At 39.0% G+C, this 20,991-nt stretch overlaps 1 protein-coding gene across 3 annotated transcripts in view; it reads left to right on the top strand.

Moving 5' to 3' along the window:
- Positions 1–259: 259 nt before the first annotated feature.
- PDLIM3 (PDZ and LIM domain 3) overlaps positions 260–20,991 on the top strand; it is a 716,648-nt gene continuing 695,916 nt past the window's right edge. The window contains exon 1 of one of the 3 annotated variants that reach the window (XM_044069031.1): positions 260–493. In XM_044069031.1, the coding sequence (XP_043924966.1) occupies positions 401–493 (93 nt within the window). In that variant the 5' untranslated portion in view covers positions 260–400. The remainder of the gene's footprint in view (positions 494–20,991) is intronic. The other 2 variants (XM_044069033.1, XM_044069032.1) reach the window with 2 other exon arrangements.

Consider the following 20,991-nt stretch of genomic DNA (forward strand, 5'->3'; position numbering starts at 1 on the left):
CGGTACAACACAAACGTTCGTTTGGGGCACTAGGTACATCCGACGTAGAAAACTACAAGCATGCTGTATTAACGGGTCTGAAGAACCTTATCAGACGTTTACCTATACCCCCTAAAACCTTCGGTAAAGTAATATACTTTTACCTTCTCCTTTATTATCTCTACCCCTCAATACTTAACAAACCATCTTTCCAGATCTGACAGACTGTGCCAACCATGACGTCAGCTTGGGGAACCGTCATAAAGAAAATATTTAAAGGAGTCTAACAGGCTGAAGATCCTGATCAAGGAAACATAGGACGTTACAGGATCGTGAAAGAAGTGTTGAAGAAGTTAGTTTGAGAAAAGTTTCAGCAACCTACGCTTGGTTTTATTACCGAAGCCAAAGCACCCTACTAAGAATGCCACAAAACGTTGTTCTTCCTGGACCTGGACCGTGGGGATTCAGGGTTACCGGTGGGATCGATTTTAAACAGCCGTTAACAATATCGAGGGTATGTAGGTTTTATACAAGTGTGAGGAATCTCCCTCTCTCTCTATATAGAGACACATGTATATACATATTATTTTTTTTCATTCAATATGCGTTACTAAGGAACTTGTGTAAGTGATATTCGTCTAAGTGGCGACAGAGGACTTTTTACCTAAGTTTTTTGTGATAAGGCGTTTGGGTTAATTTCTGAATCCATACCTCTCAACCTCTTAGAGCAATAAAGTAAAACTGGGCAAAGGCCCGAGAATAGGGACAATTTTTAAATATTGCTCTTACAGACTTAGAAAGGTAATAGAAGGTTATGCATTCGCGTGGATTTTCTGAAGGGTATGGAGTTTGAAATTCAAATGTCTGTCATCATATTCTAATTTCGGTCTTTAATGATGCGTCACTTATTTGTCCAAAAAAAAAAAAAACGCAGGCGCACATACAATATATGAAAAACAGACCAATAATATGAAGCAAAAAATAGAATCTGTACAGTTGAGAAATATGTAAAAAAATTCTGACTGGTGAAGTGAATAATACAGTTGTGTATTTTAAGTAATACGGTCATATGTAGATAGATGTACATGAAATATCTGGTGTTAGGCTAGTGTACACCAGATATTAGATAGATGTACATGAAATATCTGGTGTTAGGCTAGTGTACACCAGGTATTAGATAGATGTACATGAAATATCTGGTGTTAGGCTAGTGTACACCAGATATTAGATAGATGTACATGAAATATCTGGTGTTAGGCTAGTGTTATTTTTGCATTTCAAATTATTAACTTGCTGTGGTGTACAGTTTGGAAAGATGAACAGAGAGTAATCATTACACTGTAATGGTTATGGCTAAAATATTGCAAGTGTTGCAGTTCTGTGTCAACCCGTGACAGGACTGAAAAACAAGTAATATCCAAGGCGCTAACCGACAGATGTTGTCATGTTATTGATTGGGTGCCTTTTTATTCGTTAAACTGACAAGAAGCTGCGCCACTGTCCACATAAAACCAGTCCCCGCTAAAGACTGCTGTTCAACGTGGGGGGTGTTTTCTGATTCTAGTAGTCCGGGAAATCCTACCCGCTTGCTACGAGTGGCAGAGAACAAAAAGGTGTATACGGTGACCGCTCAACTGTTCAGATTTTTGCCTCGTATTTTAGGTCTGTGCTTCATAAAAATCGGTGGATTTTTGTGACAAATCAATAAGGATTAAAATCACTAAATAATGACAGGCATTTGAATTTCAGATTTCGTATCCTTCAGAAAATGAATGGCAACAAATACCTTTTATTCTAGCAAATGTTTCTAAGAGCAATATTTAAAAAATGTCCCTATTTTGGGGGCTTTGTCCCCCATTATTCCTGTCTTTGTCAAGATTTTTTTGTGCTAAGAGGTTGAGAGCTATAGGTGCCGGCTTGTCTTCTTTTGATCAGTCTCTAACTTAAAAAGAGCAAGAGGATTCCACTATGAGCTATAGTACACCAGCATTACATGCTTGAACCATGACAACATTACATTGCACCTGTTGCTTTCTGAATTGGCAGTCCTACATTTTCCTTTTTTTAGACACCAAAACTGAAGCCAAGATGTTTCATATAATTGGTTGTTTGGTAGTGTATGTAAAGTCTGCACTTGTTTATGAAGCAAGCTTTAGGCAGCATTGTGTGACAGTAGCCTCCACATACATGCAGAGTGGTGTGCACCTTTTTTGAATTGTCATACAAATAAATATAGGTTGCACACTTCATTTGAATGATGGAACATCAGCAGTAGTGTTCTCATCACAATGTAGTGTGCAGTTGTTATTTGTGGCTGGATGCATGGCTAGAACATGAGGAGGTGACCTTTAGCTATAGTAGTATGGTTTGCAAGAGCAATGGTGTCACTTAGTGAGCCTGACTTGTGAACCTGGAAACTAAAGTAAAACAGTAAAATGTTTAAGTACCTGTCTCTGTAACCAGGATGTAGATGGAAAAATGAATGTTATTTTAAATACTCTTTAGGAACAAAGAATCACATGTGATATACTTAGTATCATAATATCTCTGACAGTAGCAACCATAATCCATCCAGCTATGAAAAATTCATAAAAACTGAAATAAAATAATTACCTTTTTGTAAAAAAGACATGCAATGAGTGATAAATGTCAGCAATAGTTAGATCTAGAGATATAAGGAGATTATTGTTTATATACTTTTTAAGGGATTATATGGTCTTTTGGGTGTTGTCATTTAGGGTTTCACAATGGATCCACTTTTCAGTGTTTTCTTTATGCAAGTATTTAATTAGGGTATAAGATTTCCATTGTTTTCCTTATACAAATATTTGTATATAGTATGCATTTTAGTACAACTTAAATGTGTACAGCCAGTGCAATTTTTTTTATACAATTAAGCATTGCTAAATGTTGCTTCATTTTAATAAAGAAGATGGATTTTGTGAATAATAAATGCTCAAAGAAACTATAGTCTTGAATATTTGAAAATTAATGTTTTTGATTTAACAACATATGTATGTTGAAGTTAATGGGGGAAAAAAAGAAAGACTGGAGATTGTACATCTGTAATAGTGCCCTTGAGAATGTTCAACATTTTATAGGAAAAAAGAACATTTATAAACACAAGATGAATAGAATAATTAAGCAATAACCGATGACGTGGTGTGGTATATTGAAGATTTACCCATGGTTGGTGTGGTTTAATCACGAGGGCGAAGCCTGAGTGATTAAATAAAGCCAACCGTGAATAAATTTCAATAAACCACAACCACGGAGTCGGTTATTGCTATTATACAATGACATTATTTAAGAAAAAAAAAGTTACTTTTCTTAAATAATGCCTTTGTATAATGGCGCATTACTGTTCTTCCACTGGTTGTGGTATGCTGTTTCCCTGTTTTGATGTACTGAGCATGTGTATGGACTTGTGTCCCACGCATACCCAGTACATCAATGCTTAGAAACGGAAGCAACGGAGAAAAGAAAGTCTCCGTTGCTCCATTTTTTCTTTTTTTTTTATTTGTTAAAAAAAATGTTTTGAGCACTTCATACCAATGGAAAAAAGTGAGGGCGACCGGACCTTTTTCCGTTGGTATATTGTGGGATTTACAACATGCACGCTGGCCAATCAGCATGCACGTTTTGGAATATTAATGGGGGGGGTCATTGTATAATAAAATATTTAGCATCCAAAGCTGTATTAAATGTGGAAATACACTTTGCAATAAATTATAAGGTTTTTCGGGGGGGGGGGGGGTCCAGGCATTAAATATATATGTATTAAGACTTTCTGACTATTTCATCCTTATTTCAGTTTTAAGGCTCAGTCTTTGATTTTAGTGATTATGGTCCAAAGTAATTTAGACTATACAAGATAATTTAGTTTTGATTATCTCTGAACAGCAGTAAGCTGACTTACAGAGTATCCTCTTAAGCCTGTTTTGTATATTAGATGGACAGTAATAAATCATCCAATCCAAAAAAGAAATGACTGAAATGTTGGCTTTGTCAAAAATGTCATCTACCTCAGGAGAGAGAAGAACAATCTATTTCCCTAATTAAATGCAGCTAACTCCAATGTGAGTGGTTTCTGATTGCTGTATGTGCACAGTCTAATCAAGAACTGAAGTAGGCTTTATTCAGTATCAGCAGAATTACAGTGAAGCTGAGTTTTTAAACTTATCAGTTTTGAGTTAACCACTTCAGACAGCTGATTTGTAGTGTGATATTCCTTTATTCTCCAATGGGTAGTTTTGTTTTCTTTTCTCTTTATATATTTTTAAACATGCATTGCTAAGTTGGGGTTTTACAGATATGTGGAGCAAACAACACTTTTTCCTCTATCATTTAAAAAGGGGAATTGTATTTTGAACAAAAAGTGCAGGCCATGTCATTGCTTTGTCCTATTACCAAGCTATACAAAAACCTAATTTAACACAAAATTGAATAGCACCTCACTTGTAGTAATTTGCTGTAGGAGTTCATTTTGAGGTCAGACGTGGCCAGTATCACTAAAAAGAGTTTGGTTTTGAATTTACGTCACTCAATGCCTGAAAATACTAGAACAATATCATTTTTGTTTCTCAATCTTTGGAGGTATTCAGTATTGTTTGATATTGTTGTGGTAGCCTGTTTCAATAGCAGTACAGGTGAATTAATTTCTAATTATGTGTAAGACAGGGTGTATTGGAAGTGCATGCCTATTACAAGGGTCCTACAAGCACTGTTCAAGTATTTTTTGTACTATTAGCAATGTTGGTCTGGCACTCTTCAGTGGTACTTGTGTGGCACTTATTTGATTTTCATTTGTTGTGCTTTGAGGTCCTGGAGTAGTGCCATACGTTTTAGCCCATAAAGATTTTTTCAAAGTTTGAAGTTTGGTTAAAAGGTATAAAAGGAGAAGAAGTTGTACTTAATAGTAAGGAGCTGAGGTTTCAGTGTGATTTTAACTTTCCTGTTTCTGATTTGTCAGGAGATGACAATCCTTTGTTATTAGCTGGTACACATTGTTACCAACACATTATATCAGTTCCTGGAGTGTCTGCTGTCTCCCTATAAAGTGTCCAGTTGTTGTTAAAGTGTATATATTAGTCAATTTGATTCTATGTGGCATGGGTCATCCTTAACTAAAACAGCTTTTGGTCCTGTTCAGCCCTGTTAGATTTTTGCTTTCCCCTTCCTTGGGGTTGCTTCAGGTTCCTTGATTTAACTTAGAATCTCCTGACTTTTGTGCCTTTTGTCACCAGGCTCCATGCTCCTGTAGCTTACTTCCCAGGGGTTGAGAGAGTCTCACACACTAGCCCATTTCAACAGGTAGCTAAAGACCCACTTATTTGATCTCTCATTCTAATGTTTCCTTACAGTTGTAATATGTTATTCCAGTCAAAACTTTTAAAGTTTAACTTTAATCTTTAAACATATTGTTCAGCTTCTTTCCATTGTGTCATTGCTGTGGACTGTAACTTTTTCATAAAGATTAATTTGAAAATTTAGAAGGTAATGAATCAGGGATGGAGTTTTCATAGCTGTGGACAGAAGTGTGAAGAACAGGCAAAAAGAGAAGAAGAGAAATGTGACTGCACAGGAATCTGAAGTTAGCAGTTAGAGCAAAAGAAGGTTTAAACAGGTAGAAAGAAAATTATGAGAAAGTGAATGAGGTGTCATACAAGAAGGCTAGGGAAAAGGCAGCAACAAATGAAATGGAAGCAAAGGTTATAGTTGAAATGGAATTAGCTGAAGAGACCAAGAAGATAAGCAAGGATTTTTTTGTAGGTATATAGCAATAAGAAGGAAGGGAAGAACATAACTTACTGGGTAAAGCAAAGATAAAAGGCATGAATAATGAAATCTCTGTGTGGCACACCTGCACTGGTCCAATAATCAAGGAGCCTCAGTCCTCACCACTGGCAACAGTGAGGAACATACATACTGGGAGGATGACAAGTACACACACAGTAAAGTTCAATTTCCCTTAAGAGAACACAGAGATCACAGTCAGTCTGGTGCTGGTTTCTCTCCCTCTTTCTCCAGATCCCAATAAGACTTCCTACTGGCACAGCTTTAGGGTTGAGATCTCAGCTGAGTGGCCAAACCAAGATCTCCAGTACCCTGTCTATCCAATCAGTGCTTTGTGTCCCTGCCCAGGTAGCTGACACACAAACTCTTTGAGATTTGATTTATATGCAAACACACACACACACACACACACACACACACACACACACACACACACACACTCCTGGGAAAGGCTGGCACAGGTTTACTAGCTATGCCTACTTCTGCCCAGACAATAAGGTAGTTTCCACTGCCACTAGCTACTACTTATCAGCTACTTTAAGGCCCTTAACAAAGGATGTCCAGTCCTACTGTGTAATGTTACTATTAATCCAAATGGTAGTCTGACCAAGAGTAGGCTATTTATGAGTGGTCTGTAGTGTCACCATATAGATATGCAAGTACTCTAAGAGCTTAAATACTGCTAACAGACCAGGCACAAATAAAAGGTTTAAATATATTTAATAATAAATGAAAGAACAAGACAATACTCAGTGAGCAATTGGTTACATCAGAGTTCAAAATCACAGGAAATATTTAAAACAACATTGCAGGACAGTCTCAAGTAAATAAAGAAAACATCTAAGATAGATTTTACTATATTCTTATCTGAATATAAAGGAGTTACTGTGCCTTAAAAACTTACTTATAGCAAGGCAAGTGCAGATGAGTGGATGTTTCCTGGTCAAAGACAAAATACAAAATGCACAGTCTCTCTCTCAGAGAGTTCCTAAATTAATATCAAATAGGGTTAGCTTGGATGACATAACTTTTTGTCACCTGACTTTCAGTTCCCAAGCTAAACCCCCATTGTCAGAAACTAACTGAATTTACCATCTCTCTGTGAAAAATACATATCTCTTATATGTTTGCAGATCCCGGAAGTCATAAAACAATAAAACACTTCTACATCTTAAACCCAGTAATTACTTCTCTTTCAAGACAATACAAAAAAATTTAGCTCTAGGCATTGTGTCTGCTACTCCACTGAAACTGAGAGATAATATTTTCTGTTTATGGTCCAGTAATTATAAAAAACAATTTAATTTCAACAATTTTCTCTGAATTGTTTTAAGTTAACCTCCTATGTCCCAGTTTCCATTAAACATATACATCTAAAAAGTCACAATAGTGCATGCACATTCCTGTTCTATTCCAGTAGGGCATGCTGTGGTTACATTTTAGCTCAGCACTTTATTCACATTTCTGTATAAATCATTTCAGTATTCACAAATGACATAGAATTATTTACAAAATTCCAGATAGCTGGGCTGGCAGTGTGACACTCTGCATCTGTTTAAGTGAATGAAATATTCCTGTCTTTATGAATGAGTTTTATGAATGCGTATTTATGAATGGAAGCCTAACTATGACACCAATTTGTGATTGGTTGGTTGTGAGTTAAGGCCTTTAATTGGTGATTTTAGTAACAAACTGATTATTTAAAGATTGTTACTGTTTTAGTTTGTGTGTAGTCTGATGAAGTGCCATTTATGGTGAGAAAGCGCTATCGTATTAAAGAATTAAAGCCCTTCTGCTGTATTTGGTCCTGAAGGTTTTTTCTGTTTGTATTGACTTTTTTGACCTTAGGACCATTCATCCACTGTGGAGTACTTGTGTATCTTCTTTGCAATCTTTTTAGCATTCTGTTACCTAAGTCATTGTGCTAAAATATTTTGTGGTCAGGATTCATTATAAAAAAATAGGTGCTTAATTGCAATCTTTCTAAAGTCATGTATATTATGTATAGGCCTGACAACATCCTAGGGCATGTGCTCAGGGACTGTGCAGTGCAACTAACAAATGTCCTCATGGATATCTTCACTAACTCTCTGAGTCAGCAAACAGTTCTGAAATGCTTCAAGGATACAGCAATCATTCCATTACCAAAGAAGTCTCCTCCATCTTGTCTAAATGACTACCACCCTGTAGCCCTCACCCCCACAATGATGAAATGTTTTGAAAGGTTGGTCACAGACGCCATGACATCTGGGCTGTCTGCTGATCTTGACCCTCTGCAGTTTGTTTATTGAGCAAACCGCTCTATGGCAGATGCCATCTCTCTAGCACGTCACTCAATGCCTGAAAATACTAGAACAATATAATTTTTGTTTCTCAATCTTTGGAGGTATTCAGTATTGTTTGATATTGTTGTGGTAGCCTGTTTCAATAGCAGTACAGGTGAATTAATTCCTAATTATGTGTAAGACAGGGTGTATTGGAAGTGCATGCCTATTACAAGGGTCTTACAAGCACTGTTCAAGTACATCTATTGCTGGAACACCTTGAGAATAAAAACACTTACGCAAGGGTACTATTCATTGATTTCAGCCTTGCTTTTAACATGGTCATCCCTCTTCATCTGGTAATGAACTTCTCCAACTATGCATCAACCATCCACTTTGTAACTGGATTCTTGACTTTCTCACAGACAGACCTCAGAAAGTGTGTGTAGGAAATCACTCCTCAGATAGCATCACTCTTAACATTTGAATTCCATGAGGATGTGTACTAAGTCCCTTGCTGTTGTCCCTGTTAACACATGATTGCACAGCCAGGTACAATACAAATCACATCATCAAGTTTGCTGATGACACAATGGTGCAGGGTCTCATCAGTAATGACGATGAAACAGTGTATAGAGATGAGGTGGAACAACTGATTACCTGGTGTGGAAATAACAACGTAGCACTACATGTGAACAAGAGAAAAGAGATAATTGTGGACTACAAGAAAAATCACAAGGGACATTCTCCCCTCACTATTAATGGAGAAACAGTTAAAAGAGCAAGAAGCACAAAGTTTCTGGGAGTGCACATCGATGATGACTTGTCTTGGAACATAAATACAAATGCCATAGTCAAGAAAGCACACCAGAGATTGCACTTTTTAAGAAGGTTGAGGAGAGTGAATCTCCCATCGACAGTTCTCACTACCTTCTACAGAGGTAGGATAGAAAGCATCCTGATGAACAACCTCGTAGTATGGTATGGAAGCTGCTCTACCTCTGAGCGCAAATCCCTCCAGAGAGTGGTGAAGACAGCCAGGAGGATCATTAAGACCACCTTACCACCTATCCACGACTTGTACTTATCCAGATGTCTCAGCAGGCCAGAGAAATAATTAAAGACTGCACTCACCCTGCTTACAGACTGTTCCTGCATCTTTCATCTAGAAAGCACTTCTGAAGCATACGTTGCAGAACTACGAGATTCAGGAACAGCTTCTTCCCTAATGTCATCAGGCTGCTGATAATAACCACTATACTCCATGATGTCCAACTGGGTCAGTAGAGACTGTCTCAAATTGTGCAAGAACCTGGTTACCAGTCTCACCTAATACTTAGTACAATATTCACCATGACTGTAACTTATAGGCCATCTAGGGCAGTAGCAGTGCAGTAAAATATCTCTTCTTTCAGTGCAGTACATGCAAATTCGTAAATTAACCATAGCGGAATACTGTAAGGTCCATAGTGCAGTACTCTAATGTTCACGGTGCAATACTCAAATGTCTCTTTCTTTGCAAGGATCAATGCAATGTCTTAACCAAGTAACTGTGCAATACTGAAGTCTCATGCAAGTAAGTGTTTAGTTCGAAAAGTGTTAAAATGTGTTTCTAATTATGTGCAATACTAGTCTGTCTACCTGCATGCGTGTGATGTAATGGCTAGGTGTTACATATGTAAATGTCCGTGAAAATAGTCTATATGTTGTCTGCACATTGAGTCTGGAGACACGGAATTTCATTTAGTTTTTGCACTTGTGTGATTTCTGAATGACAATAAAGTTTACTTTGACTTTGATTATCCAGGTAGTCCCTTATTTTCCCTTTAGCACTCTGCATTTGCTCCTCTTCTTGTTCTGTGAGAGTCAGCTTATTCTGCAGTACATTAACTAATTTGTCAGCCCCTCTAAGTAATTTCTACTACTTCTTAACCATATTTCCTTCTCTTTTAACCCTATTTTTAAACTCCATTTTCATTTTATTCCAGTCATGATTTATAACTTCAAAGATATTTCTATCTTCTCCAATAATGCTTGAATAATTTCCACTACAGATCACCAAAGTTGCTGTATGCATATGATGTGGCATTGCAGGCAGACTCTGAACAGGAAATGACAGGGGAATTGGATCTAAAACTGATGGCGCATGGGATGAATGTGAGTACAGACAAGACAGCTGGCATGGCAATAAATGGAGAAAGTCAGAAGAAGCTGAAATTTGAAATAGATGGGAAAATAGTGGGCCAGTTTAACATTTTCAGGTATCTGAGAGGGTTGGTTGAGAAAGGAAAGGAAATCAGAATGAGGAAGTCAAAGCTAGAGTCAGAGGGACTGCAGCCTACTGGCACAGTGTGTCAGGGGTAGTATGTGACAGAAAAAAAGCGAAACAAGCTGATATGGAAAGTGTACAGAACAGTGACACAAAGAGTACTTCTGTATAGCACAAAAACCTGAGAAGTGAAGACAGAGCAGTTGAGGAAGCTAGAGGTAATGGAGATGTTGTGTCCGAGATGGGTAGTAGGAAGCACAATGTGCTACAGATGAGAAAATGATGGCATCAGAGCAGAAGCCAAAGTAGCTCCAATTGCAGTGAAGGTCAGAAAGAACAGACTACGGTGATCCTTTGGTGCCCTTTGGGAAACTGTCAGCCCAAAGTAATTACTCCAGTGATAAAATATCTCTAAGAGTTGAAGCAATAGTAAGGGATCTGGGAACATATATAGACAGCAGTCTGGCCTTTGACTAACACGTAGTTAAGATGGTAAGAAAATCATTGTATGTCACCCAACTTATAGGTAAGGGTCTGGCATCCAGGTCCAAGGAAGTTATAGTACCTATCTACTCAGCCCTTATCAGATCTATCATTGAGTACAGTGTGCCTCTGTGGCTTGTATCTAACCAGACACTTCCAACAGTTGGAATGCTTACAAACGTTTCTCACTAGGTGAATTCAGGGCATGACTACCCTGTCCTGCACTGATCGCCTAAAAACTCTGTTTCCCTATTCTGTCTCCTGCAGGCTGCTGAGAGGGAATCTTTTCCCTGATTGATCTGTTGCATATATGCAAAACAAGCAGCACCAGAGGGACTAGATCCAGGGATCCACACTTTGCTTGTGAGATAAACAGAATGTGCTGGAGAGACAGATATGTGTCCCAAAGGATCCCTGCACTATGGAATAGGCTCTTCATCCACGTAAAACAGAGTTCATCCCTGACCCTATTCAAACAAAACCTTGACAATTGGATAGGAGATTGTAAATTTACCCCCCCAGTCTGGTCCTCATGTCCCTTATGGACAGAGGCCATCAATAAGAAATGTATTATCCTAACTAACAACCCCTCCCCTTCAAATCCTCGTTACCACCCTACTAACATGCCCACCCTCATATAGAGGCCAATGATACTCAGGTCCAAAATGGCTTGGGGTATGTGGCTATGCTTGTAAGGGCCCTAGTGATTGTTAGCTTAGTAACAACATATGAACCTATGATTGAGGCACATGTGCAGAGAAGAAGCAGAAGGTGAAGAAGGTTTGAGAAAGACAGGATGAAAGCAAGAGAAAATGAGCGCATCCAGCAAAAGGATGGATTGTGTTTGAGAAGACTTGTGAAAGTCAGGCATGATTGTCGAAGAAGGTAATAGAATGGCAGTGAATTGAGAGGGTGGCAATGGTTGGTGCAACACCTCAACCCTATGTAGAAAATGGAAAAAAGAGGTAGATGATGGTGCTGCTGATGGTGCACATATATAGAAGTGGGTGCACTAAATAAAAATAAAACACCTAAATGTTGAAGCTTGTAATGTTGACAAAATAAAAAAGTCAGCACCCCTCTGCTAATTATATATTCCAGTGCTGAGATCACACAATACTGGGGAAAGGGAATATTTACCCAACTCTGGTAATGTATTTATATTTATATACTTATAGGTGTATCTATAACCATATCTATACAGACATAGTTGTAAATATATACATATTCATATGTAGATATGTATATATGTAAAAGATAAAAGTCCTGCAACAAAAACATAAAATATAACAATAGTGACACCTCTGCTGATCACTGAGTTCATCAACATCATCCAGTTTCTAAGGTTTCCCCGTGACTTTCCTCTATCATTATTTCTGGATTGGAAGTGAAATTAATACATTTGCAGTTGATGGACTCCTTCATTGAACCATTTTTGTACAAGGCTGCCATTTTTCCCATGACACCATTTCAGATTTGTGTGAGACACTGCAGCTTAGGCAGTGGTTCTTCAAGCGGTACTGTGAATGCCACAAGTACTTGCAGAGCAAACTTGTCTAGTCCATGGAACTTTTTTCCCTAGTGTCATGCAAGTTCTTTTCTATACTTTTCTAAATTATCCCCAGTTGCTCATGGTCTCCATCCATTACCATCCCACCTTCTGATAGTGGCACCCTACATTTCTCTTCCTCTGTTAAATATTGGATTAGGTCAAGGGGGAAACATTATTAGCTTTTGGGACCTACAAATTGAGGCTCCAGAGGCAGCTGATAGAATACGTCACAGCTGTCTCTGATTTTGCTTCATATCTTTTTCCTATCCATTGTAAAGGGTTGATTTTCTGGTAAATTACTGTGGATTACAGTGTGTCATTCACTCTAGTTATTAGAGTTTCATTCTTCTTATCTTTTAGAAAATGTATGTTGATACAAACCCTGTTGTTTTAGGAACTTTTTAATTAAGTTAGAGTAACATTTAAAAATTGTTCCTAATTTTGTACCTGTATCCTTCCTGTTATTGTTGACACAAATTATTCTAACAATGCAATGTAGACAGAGAAATACAAACCTACGTGCTTACCATTAGATGACAAAGTTGCAACTGTCATATGTAATCATACTTACATGAAGTACAGTATTACAGATCTATATATGACTAGGTTGTCAGTCGTTTTGCTATTTTTATTTTACACATTTATTAGCTTACATTAGTTGGCAAGTGTCAAGCATTTTTATGTGGAAAGTCAGACCCTAAAAACTGATATGTAATTTAGGGAGTGTGGGAAGGATTGAGCTTCCTGCACAAGAACATTGTTTCTTAAAAAAAAAAAAAAAGTCAACATGGTGATCTCTTGACAGGTCATAATTTATTTTATTAATATGCTGATTTTTTGTTGGCATCTGTCTGCATTTGTTCTCTTCAGACTTTATTTTTATTGCTTGCATTCACTGTAGATTAAAGCATGGCATAATATTATATAAAGGGTCATATAAGGCCTCCAGCAATGTGGATGTCAAGAAATTCACCTCGAATGCTAACTTTTCTCAGCTCTTAAGGTGAATGTTGGCAGTCATACTGAGAATGCATAATATATCAGTTATGATCTGAGAGATACAATTATAATTCATTGTTGGGGCATTAGAGTATTTTATAGCTTTGAAACCCATGAAACACTAAATGTCTGTCTGAAGAATGTAGAGCTTTAAAAGTTTAGATTCTTCACTCTCTTGTCTTACTTTTTTGTATGATATTAAAATGTGTTACAGCTTTTGAAACTGTTAAAATGTTTTGGGCAGTGTTCTTTGTTGGCAACAGTTAATGTTGTAGCACAAGACTAAAGCTAAATAGCATTCAAAGGTATTTTACATCAGAAAACTGCTTTCCCCAGTGTAAATGCACTGCCATATCCATTACGGTTGTTCTACTCTGTTTATATGTATGTAGAGACATCTACACATTATATGTGAGGCTTTTATCCTGCTGCATACCTGAATTATGTTAGAAAATGATCTACATGGACTGCCCAGCATACCCAGTGTATTTGGAAAATTATTTTGCCCACACCTCAACTTTCTGGTGGGAGGTTGGTATAATGGTTAAGGTGTTTACCTTGCAGACACAAAGTGGACGGTTTGATTCTTATGTGGGTTAACTGGCTAGGCTTAAAGTGGCCCACAAGGGCAGTTAGCCTAGTACTATTCTCTGAACTCTGGTCATCTTCTTTCCTAGGGCTGCTCCAATTTTCATGATGAAGTCTTATTACTTTTCCTGTGACCTTCTTAAGAGCATTTCTATGCCACCTTTTCTGCTGTTATAGGTTCATAGGTTCATAGGTAGGTACTAGGCTACTGGCCCTAGGGCCTATACAAGCCTAGCCAAAAATGTACCCTGGCTTTCGCCACCCAAGAAAATTATTTTCCTGTGCCCCTGTCAAGCAGAACCACAGAAGTGATCCCCGGGTCCTTCCACATGTCCTTCCCTTTTTACTTATTACTTCTAAGCCTCCTCATTTGTCATGGATAGTTGAGTTCATGTCCTGCTCTTTTTCTTTTCTTGGTATAAGCCAGTGATGGCGAACCTTTTGGGCTCGGTATGTCAAAAATTTGGAAAATGCCTAACTTAACTCTGCTGGTGTGTCACCCCCCCCCCCAACAAAAGAGAAACAATTTTTTACATATTCATTTATTTAAAAATATAGTCCAGTCATGTGGCTCCTATGTATTAAAAATAAAAGAAAAATCAGTGACTTACAATAGAGAAAACAACATGTGCACTAATAATTGGGCTTAAAATAGTGCACCAAAAAATTGCCCTACTTTTAATAGTAATTTTGAATTGAACTAAAAAAAATATGGAACACATTGCATTTGATTCAACATCAATTAATGACTTTTTTTGCTGAGTTTTAATAAATACGTGCAGGGTCACATATTTCTTGTATTTTTGTTCATTCAGTTTCGTTGGTAACTTGGGTGTTGGTGAACGATGGTGTGTCACCCAAAATGTCGTGGTGTGTCACCTTTGACATGCGTGTCATAGGTTTGCCATCACTGGTATAAGCTGTCATTCCTGTCTCATTTTCTCCTTGATGCAATCCTATATGGATTAATTAATACTACTATATGCTGTCACCTTTTCATGCTGTTTCTTATTGTGCTTTCTGGTAAACTGAAATCTTCTTTTCTTTATTGCCAAGCATAAGTCCTTTTTAGGCTTCCCACTACCAGTGCAGAAATCAGTGAAACTATTGTTTCACTACCACCCCTCTGAGCCTGACTGGATTAGTAAAGACCAAACAGTAAGGCCAGTTGTCCATAGCCTTCGCTTCTGTTCAGATTAATCTTTCACCAAGACTTTTGCCATTTCTGTTTCTCTTCTTAATGCAGAGTGGACACCTCTCTGTTACTGATATTCCATAATTCTTTTTTTGGTCCATTCTCATTGCTGTTGCTTGCTGTGCCACACTTGACATAGCTACTACTTCAGTATTGTAAGTAACACAAGGCTCAGATGTATAGTTTCATTCTAGATGTGCTGCAGGCATTCCCTTAATCGAACAGTAGCCTTCCCTTTTCTTTACTTCTGTTAGGGTGGAAGATTTGGATTTGCACAAAAGCTGAAAGTACTGCACATAGCTATTTTTTTGTACTGCATATTAGTTATTATTGCTGCTTTTGTGGAGGTTTTCTGTGTGGTCAGTCCTATAAAAAGATCTTAGGCCTTGTGGGTCTGATGCAGTCAAATGAATTGAAAGAAGGAAATAAGTAAATAAATCCCTGGAAGGAACTTCACTACTGATCATGAGCATACTTGTGTTTATTTCTGCATTGGGCCAATAACAACCTGCACATCTGTCAATGTCCCACTCAGTTGTGTTCCTGTGTTGAGAATGCAGCAAAATTCAGAAAATGGAATGTCTAAATGGTGCATTATTTGACAAGCTATATAATAACAGATTTACAACTGCCTCCTTCTTGTCAAACCAGCCACAGAATACAGACCCGTTTCCAACAGAGAGAATTTAAAAAATTGTAATGGCTCCTTAATGATTAAAATCTGACAATTTGCTGTCATAAAGTATTTTTTGTGTCTTTCGGCTTTTCCCGGTTAGGGGTCGCCACAACGGAACTCCGGTCTGCTAATGATTGGCAGTAGATTTTTACGTACTGGCTTGCCGGGCCTAACACACAACCTTCAACGAAGGAACGCCCATTCACGCATGTCGCTACATAGAAGACGCTCTAACTGAGAATTGAACAGGCAACGTCTAACTGTGAGGCGACAACGCTACCGCAGCACCACCACCGCAGTAAAGTATCTTTTCTGTAAATAGCATGACTGCTAAAGCTGGCCCTGGCAGCTCTGATTTTTCTCGCAGTGTCAGTTAACAGCTGTTCCCACTCTCTTGCACTCTATCTTCATCTCTGGTCTACTGACAAGACTGCTAAACAGGGTCATTTAATAGTTTCTCACCTGCTGTCACAGCTGACATCTGCAGCTTGGCAGCATTTCCTGTGTTGCAGTTGTAAGAAGCTACACAACTCGGCTCACTTTCACTCCTGCTGCTGGAGTAGCTGTGTCAGTCTCCTACTACTCGTGGTTTCCTTATGCTACTTCACTTGACAGCAGTGTCTGAAGGTTTTAAGTAAATGTTTTCTGTGCCAGAAAACCAAACAAAACAACTCCATGTATGTTCTCTATCACTGCAAGCCCAACATTTGTCAAAGTGCAGTATATTGGAGTATGAAGGAACTTGTGGTTTGAGGAATAGAACAAATAGGGCTGAAATTAGCTAGTCATGTTCAGCTCCAAGCACTGACAAACTCACTCGCACTTTTTAAATCCTTTTTTAAAATGTTAACCATTGCCTTGCATTATATTTAGTTATTTTTTTATTTTCTTAATGTTAAACTGTATGGTAGCAGGAGTAAGAGGAAGAGAAAAGAGAGTCGGCATTGCTGATGGAAAGGATTAGGAGAGTTTTAAAGGAGAAGGATAGGTATCATAGTGAGCATAGACTGAAAGAAAAAGATAGCAGGACAGGTTATGAGAATGCAATGAGAAACATGTCCAGTGAGGTAAGCTATGCAAAGGCAAAGCTAGATAGGGATTTGGTGTTCTAAAGTAGGTTTTTGCCCCATAGTTACTCAGGAAGGCTAACACTAAATTCCAGTATCCTTTTGACAAAAAGAAGTTACAAACTCATGGTAGAAACCAATGTTTTTATCTTTAGAATCTTAAAAATTACTCAATACACATTAACTGCAAAGTATTCAATGCAATTTCATCTTTACAGTATTAGTTTTTCATGTCATGCTGACCATAATAAATGTGTACTTTTTGAACTGTTTTTTTTTTTTTTTTTTTAGAAATACATTGTGGCATTAACTACTCAAGCTAGACACCCACCGTGAACAGCATTTTTGTTCACCCACTTGTGAACTTTCATACAGCACCAGGAAATTCTATCCATGTTGCTTGTTTGTTGAGATATTTACAAATATATAAATGAATAATCATCTGGACAACAGTTCATGAACAGTACACTAGCTGTGTAGCAGTATTAGACAGAGGCCAAGTATCAGTGGAAATAAGTTTTTTTTTCATGCAGATGCCGGAGTCATCAATCAGTTAGTGTAGACTAACTTAGAGTAATATTTGGGGGTAACAGTGCTAGATCATCATACTTACGTAAGTGAGGGAGAACAGGACTATAAGGATAGAAGCAAGTGAAACGAGGAATAGAGGTAGAAGAGCTGAAGACCAGGCAGAGATTCTCTGTAAGACTCTTTGCCAGTATTTACTAGGAAAAAAGGAAAGGCCACATTTGTGGGAAGCAAAGTTTGTTATTGATGAGACTGGTAGTGCATTTTTTAAAAGAAAAATTGAAGATGTGCTCTGGGATCTGAGGTAAGATAAGACTAATGGGCTAGGTGACTAACTCCTTCAATTCTTAAGCATTTGTCTGAAGTACTGTAGGGCCTTCCTATAGCTCTGCTCATTAACTTGCCAAAGGAATACTGAAGGATGGCATATTTGGTGTGTCTTAAAAGTGGAGACTTGCATAATCCAGGAAATTATAGGCTGGTTAGCCTGACCTCTGTAGTGGAAATGGTTCTGGAAAATTTCCAGGAGAAGCACTAGTTTGTTTTCTGGAGAACAGTATATTTCAGAATGAATATTAATTTGTGTGTATAACTAAATGGCCAGGTCATACTGATTTACTTCTGTTTTGTGATTTGATTTCGGGTGAGGGGATAAGGTAAATCTGGTGGCTGTGCTGTTTTTGGATTTCATTAAGGCTTCAATGTGCCACACAGAAGCATTTTGGAGAAGCTTAAAGACAGGGTTACAGGCACTGCCTTTGTGAGATCTACAGAGAAATGGGCTCAAAGGATAGTGGCAATTGATTGCTTCCACAGATATATCATTGATAAGTGGGGTGCTGTAGAGGTCAGTGATGCATCCTAGTCCGTTAATTATATATGTAGTGTATGTAACACTAAGATTATGCTTAAAATGAGGAAAAGGACAATTGTTAGGCAGTTTTCTGATGTCAGAAAGATGTTAACAAGCTATTGTTAACACTCCCTAAGTGCTGTTACAACCAGGTCTCATGCTAGGGGTTAACAGTGGACAGTGCCGGCCAGCAAAGAACAGCAGCAGTAGGTGAAACAGCTTTAAAAGTTGGTTTATACTTTATTCTGCCATACTTACAAACAAAAAAGTGTGGCAGAATGAAGTGTTTAACAGCTTTTAAAGCTGTTCATTCTATACAGGGACACATTGTTTCTGGTTGACTATCTCCTTAGCAGCAGCATTTTACTACTTTTCAAAGGCTTTGGAAGCTGGTAAAACATTTTCTGTTCCTACACTTGTTTTTTTCTGTAACACATAGTACATGGAGCAGATAAAGCTCCACATACTAGAAAGAAATATCATTTGAACTCACTGACCATAACCCTTAATGTGAAGTTGTTAAATCTCGCCGTTTATTCTCACTGACGGCTTCTGAGCCGATCCTCGGCTCTGACACGGCCGATAGCAAAGCTCAAGGTTTGCCAGTAGCTCAAGACCAAGCCCCTTATCCCACAATGCACTGCTGGAATTACCTCAGATCTGGTTTGCCACGGCAAGAGAGATCTCGGTGATCCAGCTAGCTTGGACCATTTGTGGGAAAAATAACAGCACGTTTATAAAAAACTTTTACTTTTTGTTACTAAAATAGTTGTGTGTTTATTAATATAATCTATAGTTTAGGTAGTTTTAAACAGTTTAAATAGTTAGTGCCCTGCTGGCTTCTTGGTTTGTGTGGGCCTTTAGCCCTTTTTACACTTATTAGTCTTTCTAATAGTCAGGGTTCTTCTCTGTGGGCCTCTTAGCCCTATATTTGTGATCTGTAGTTACATTGTTATACTTAGTGCCCAGTTTGGGATTATTAGTTTTGTGAATCTGTACAAGTGAGTAAGGACTTTTCTGTCTTACTCTTTCGGTTTACTGTTACTTATTAACTATGTTGGATGAGAAGTAGAAATCCCATCCTAAATCGGGATTCAAAAAATGCCCAGATTGTGAGCCGAAAATGTCCGTCACTGACGGACACATTCAGTGTGTCTACAGTCTGGGGGCTAAACACCTCCAAGACACTTGCAGCATTTGCCATTCTTTTTCTTCAAGAGTCCTCTTGGAGAGAAGGAGGAAGCTAATAGACAGGGGATTGCTACAGCAATCTTTTTCTGAGGTTTGAGTAGCCATGAGGGTACTAGCTCGTCCTCCAAATCCTCAAAATCCAGATCTTCAGACAAAGTGACAAAAAAGGCAAAAATTTCAGAAGGAGGGTCATCGGTTCCACAGATCTCAGAACTGAGCGTACCTTTGAGTCGGAGCCAGCTCTCGGTGTTGGAGCCGGTCTCTGAAGTTCCTTCTTCTCCTCTGCTTCAGTCAGCACCTTTGGTGCATTCAGCTAAGTCCTCAGTCAGCCTTTCAGATTTGGACATGGCTCAGCTAGTGCAGAAGCTTTTACAGGCACCAAGACTTGCCAAATTGTTGTCGGCCCTGACCAGCTCGTCGGTGCCGAAGACCATGGAACCGGATTTGTCTACTCCTCCTCCGAGCCGTACTGGACTCTCGGAGCCAAAGGAAACTGAACCGATGGTTGTCAAACCCTTGTAGCCCATACCCGCACCGGGGTTATCATCTCCATCTACTCGGATGTCCTCGGCGCCGACCGAGGACTCTAGGAGCTGACGCTCTCCCATCGGGTCCGGGGAAGATAGTCAAACCAATTTGTCGGTGCCGACTCTTCCTTTCGGGGCTTCGGCTCAGATGAGCTCGGCTCCTACCTCAGGCTCAGAGCCCAGGGTTTCGGTGTGGGAGGATCAGACGGTACTCTCGGGTCCGTCCACTCCTTCTCGTCAGAGCCATGGTGCCTTTGATGCTATGAGGAGAGGTTTGTCTCCAAAGACAACATCAGCATCAGTTCAGCCTTCCCTCTCCCCTCAAGCTCCTGTGTCTGCTTCTTCATCTACCAGTCCTTCTAAGCATAGAGACCCCCTCAAGTACCCCCACAGGGCATCCCCTACTCTTCTGAGACCTCCCCAGATCCCCCCACTGAGGAGGTGCCCAGGAAGAGACTGTGCAAGAGGAGGCACTTAGACTCCCCACAGGAGTCTTTGACATCTGACATGGACTTAGATGAGTCAGAAGGGTCCCCTCGATCCCCCTCTGAGGATATCTCCTTTGCAGAGATACTAGAGATCCTTAGTCAGAGGGGTGATTGGTCATCCAAGACCCCTACTGAGGATGAGTCCTTGCTCTTGAAGGCTTTTGGGTCTTAACCTTTCACTTCTTGGGTGTCTCCGCCTTATGATGAGCTCATGGAACTGATTTCTCATAAGGAGTGGGAGTCACCGGAGGCCATGGAACCTGTTCCTCGTAAGCCCAATAAATTCATGTCTGCCCCAGTGGACAAGCCATTTTTGACAAAGGGAGTGCCTGTTGATGCCATGGTGGTAGCTGCAGACACCAAAAAGGAAGTATCTGAGACATCCACCTCTATCCATCCCCCTAACAGAGATTCTAGGGTCATGGATAGATATGGGAAGCGCAAGTTTAGTTCAGCAACTTTTTCTCTGCGATCACTGAACTACTTAACCCACTTTACGAGACTACAGAGAGATCTCCTGAAAGAGCTAGGAGATA

The sequence above is a fragment of the Protopterus annectens genome, chromosome 4.part0 (genome assembly GCF_019279795.1).
Source record: "Protopterus annectens isolate FY-2018-M chromosome 4.part0, PAN1.0, whole genome shotgun sequence".
Classification (NCBI taxonomy): domain Eukaryota; kingdom Metazoa; phylum Chordata; order Ceratodontiformes; family Protopteridae; genus Protopterus; species Protopterus annectens.